Source organism: Kryptolebias marmoratus, linkage group LG15 (genome assembly GCF_001649575.2).
Source record: "Kryptolebias marmoratus isolate JLee-2015 linkage group LG15, ASM164957v2, whole genome shotgun sequence".
Classification (NCBI taxonomy): Eukaryota; Metazoa; Chordata; class Actinopteri; order Cyprinodontiformes; family Rivulidae; genus Kryptolebias; species Kryptolebias marmoratus.
In genome coordinates this window covers 5,675,383-5,679,039 of record NC_051444.1, presented here as the reverse complement: position 1 = coordinate 5,679,039, position 3,657 = coordinate 5,675,383, and the positions used below count along the sequence as shown (strand labels likewise).

At 41.8% G+C, this 3,657-nt stretch overlaps 1 protein-coding gene across 1 annotated transcript in view; it reads left to right on the top strand.

Moving 5' to 3' along the window:
• Nucleotides 1–217: 217 nt before the first annotated feature.
• slc17a6b (solute carrier family 17 member 6b) overlaps nucleotides 218–3,657 on the top strand; it is a 14,434-nt gene continuing 10,994 nt past the window's right edge. Inside the window, exons 1-3 of the mRNA XM_017404446.3 lie at nucleotides 218–1,290; nucleotides 2,426–2,681; nucleotides 3,522–3,640. Coding sequence (XP_017259935.1) covers nucleotides 1,217–1,290; nucleotides 2,426–2,681; nucleotides 3,522–3,640 — 449 coding nt within the window. The 5' untranslated portion in view covers nucleotides 218–1,216. The remainder of the gene's footprint in view (nucleotides 1,291–2,425; nucleotides 2,682–3,521; nucleotides 3,641–3,657) is intronic.

Below are 3,657 nucleotides of genomic sequence, written 5' to 3'. Positions count from 1 at the left end.
TTTTTAGTTCCTTATTAGGGTTTTTGACCGAAAAACACATTATTATTATTATTATCATTATTATTATTATTATTATTATTATTATTATTGATGTTCTTGTTCTTGTTAGATGCACATTGTGCTGATTTTTCTGCTACATTTCGGCCTGCAGGGAGATGGTTACCAGGCAGCATCTTCTTGAAATCCCATAATATGTGATGAGGACGTTGCTTCAGATGAGGCTGATGCTTCTCGTGGAAGATGTGGTTGTCAGGGGGATGAGAGAACAGAGGAGATGCTTGAATTATTGATGGATTCCTACGTTGGGGAGAGGAGCTTGTAGGAAGGGGGGGCCTCTCGCGCTCATTTGGTTTCCATAGCACCGCCCTCGAGAGAGCTGCAGCTTTCATTTTTAGGGGGTTACTGTCCTTGATTTTAAAAAAATAATAATTAAACTAGATTATTGTGTCTCGGTGCAATGTATGTATTAATGTGGACAAAAACGTGCAATTAATTGTTTTGTGTGTGTTTTTAAAATAAACTGACTGTGTGATATTCCTCCAATTGTTTTATAAACGAACACACACCTCTCTGTCTGTAGCTATATAATAATTTGATTGTGGCCTGTATCTGTGTTGAGCATCTGTCCAGATGTTGGGCGCGAAGCTGCAGCTGCTGTCGCTGACCTCGGTGCTGAACACGACGTCAGATGAACCTGCGCTCTCCACAGGAGACACCAAACAGCCTCACTCCCTCTTTGATTTGTTGCATCTGTACTCCTAAACCCCCCTCTTGTTTTTGTCTTTCCTTCTGATTTTTTCTTTTGCTTTTTAACGCATTGGCTGCTTTAGTTTTTTTTGTTTTTTGTTTTTTGCCGCTGGCTCTCAGTTTCCCTGCTTTTCATCGTGATGGCACTGGGTTCTGCTGCTGTCCTCCAGGCAGGAGAAGAGCTGCTGCTGCTGCTGCTGCTGGATGAAGGCGCGCAGCTCGTCTGAGTCTCTTGCTTTGTGACAAGGTGCTCCTGTCCCAATATTTATTTATTTTCTGCCCTCCTCAGCAGCGTTTAAAACTAGAGCCGCCTGTAGAACCGTCGCCTCTGCGCGCTCAGGCTCCCCGTTCACACCTCAGGTTTTGCTGCTTTCAGCCGCTGCAGGCGGCTTCGTCCTGCGCCGGAACATGACGCCGAGGCAGTAAAAAATTACTCTGACAAAAACAAGACAACACACACAAACTGGATATGGAGTCCATGAAGATGAGAGCCACGGCGGGGGTCAAGGAATTTGCGGGGAAGACCCTGGGTCAGATGTACAGGTAAGGAGAGACGTTTTGAAATGATTCGTTCTCATTATTTAGATCTTTAAGCTGTGATTATTAGCTCACTGGATGCTAAACACTTTCACCTGAAAGTGCCCAAAGGCTATCAGGGATGTCTGGTCACGCCTCTAGATGTGAGAACAAAATTATGTAACCTTATGTGAGCGCGTGTGTGTGTGCGCGCGCGCGTGTGTGCTGTTTGCGGGGTTCGGATGCCTCTGGATGCTGCAGGGGCCTATACTGATTCAGGACGTGCAGACGATGTTTTTTTTTTTTTTTTTAGAAACCCCCCACAGTTTATAATCCACTCTGCTGCTCACGTTTCAAACCAACAGATAATAAATTATAGATGGACATTTCAACAGACGCACTTTATTTGGTTTATAATGTAGAAAAATGTATTTCTTGAGACATTAAATCACATTTAGAAAAAAAACTGTTCTCTTGGTGTTTTAGTGTGTTAAATGTGCAGATGAATGGGTTCATCTGCATCCTAAAATTTGCAGAATAAACCTAATTTTCGTTGAGGTTTTGCTGGCATAATTGTCTTTTATGTGCCCAAAAAGGCCTTTCGATTTCCCAGCAGGTCATAAAATATTTCCGTATAAATCAGCCCGAATGTTGCTCATTATTGCAGAGATATGGATGAAAATGATCGTTTTTTATAGCTTATTTGCATCAGGAGTTCATTGTTCAGTCCAATAAATCTGATTTTCTAGAAAAAGGGGGGAAAAAAGAAAAGAGGAGTTTGAGGGAAGCCCATCAGACGAGTGTCTGCAGGCTGGAGCTGCATGTTCTGTTCCTGAATGCTAATGAGTGGAAGAGAGCGGGATGCTGCAATGCGGTACAGTCAGGGACATTTTGCTCCTTTTTTTCAGCTTACAGGCCTCTGGAGCAGATCTAAACTAAAACGTTTGCTTTTTATTCTTTGGTTATGTTTTTTATTCATATTATTTCCACCAATGAAAGGAAAAAAGAATGGAAATAAATATGTTTCTGTACAAAACGTCCAGAGACAATGTCACAATAAAATGGAATTAAAATCAAATATATTTATTTTTAAAACATCATTTTGGTAGGTTGTGGTGTTGAGTTTTGGTGGAGAACTGTAGCACGTGCCCGGTCTTTTCAGGGTGATCGAGAGAAGGCAGAAGACCGGGGAGGTGATCGAGCTGACGGAGGACGGGCGGCCGCGCGAGGCCGCGGAGAAGAAGCCCCCCCTGTGTGACTGCACGTGCTTCGGTCTGCCCCGCCGCTACATCATCGCCATCATGAGCGGCCTGGGCTTCTGCATCTCCTTCGGCATCCGGTGTAACCTGGGCGTGGCCATCGTCAGCATGGTCAACAACAGCACCGTGCACCAGAACGGCAAGATCATCATCAAAGAGGTGTGGCGGCGGCACGCGAGCGCGCCTACGTTACTTCAAAAGGGACAGAAAAGGCAGACAGAGCAGAGGTCCCTAAAGTTGGGTTTCTTCACATAATCTTCAGAAATCAAATGACTTCTGTCCCCATCATTGTTACATATAAGAACCACAGCAGTACTACGTTTGATTAATAATAAAAATCCCATTTATTATTCCTTCTTTTGTTTAATAAAGATTATTTATCTTTACAATATTTGGGCTTACAAGCGTCTACCACTGGTATTTTGTGGTTCTGAAGCCCGGAACCATCAGAGGATCTCATTTTTTTTTTGTCAAAATATCACGTTTCTGTAGACGTTTTAAGGCCCGCTACTTGTATTTAACCATCTTACATAAAACACTATGATTAGGACTAATTTAGGTGATTATTTGTGAAGAAAAAGCAAATGATTATCAGATTTCTTAATGACAACATTATTCTTTTAGATAAAATTTTAAAAATACTCACTGTTTATTTACATTTAATGCTGAAAAAGCTTATTTATTGTGGTCATTTAAACGAAAGAAGACTGCATAAAATCAGATTTAAAAAGCATGCCAACATGTGAATGCTAAAATGTGCTTATTTTAAATGTTTTGTGTTTTCCTTCCAGACAAAGATTACCTTGTTTTTCTCAGCTTGACTTTGTTATTTTATATAAAATATTATGGTGTTTTAATAACCAGATCAGTGCAGTTTTATCACCATAAGGGGAAATACATATTTTATGATTTTCTGAGGTAAAGGCTGTCACGTTCAGTTCAGTTTCATTTGAATTGAATTGAATTTTCTCTTCTGCTTTTTTTTCTGTTCTCTACCAGAAAGCCAAGTTCAACTGGGACCCGGAGACCGTGGGGATGATCCACGGGTCTTTTTTCTGGGGTTACATCGTGACACAGATCCCGGGAGGATACATCTCCTCGAGGCTGGCAGCGAACAGGTCGGAGGCCCTTCCTC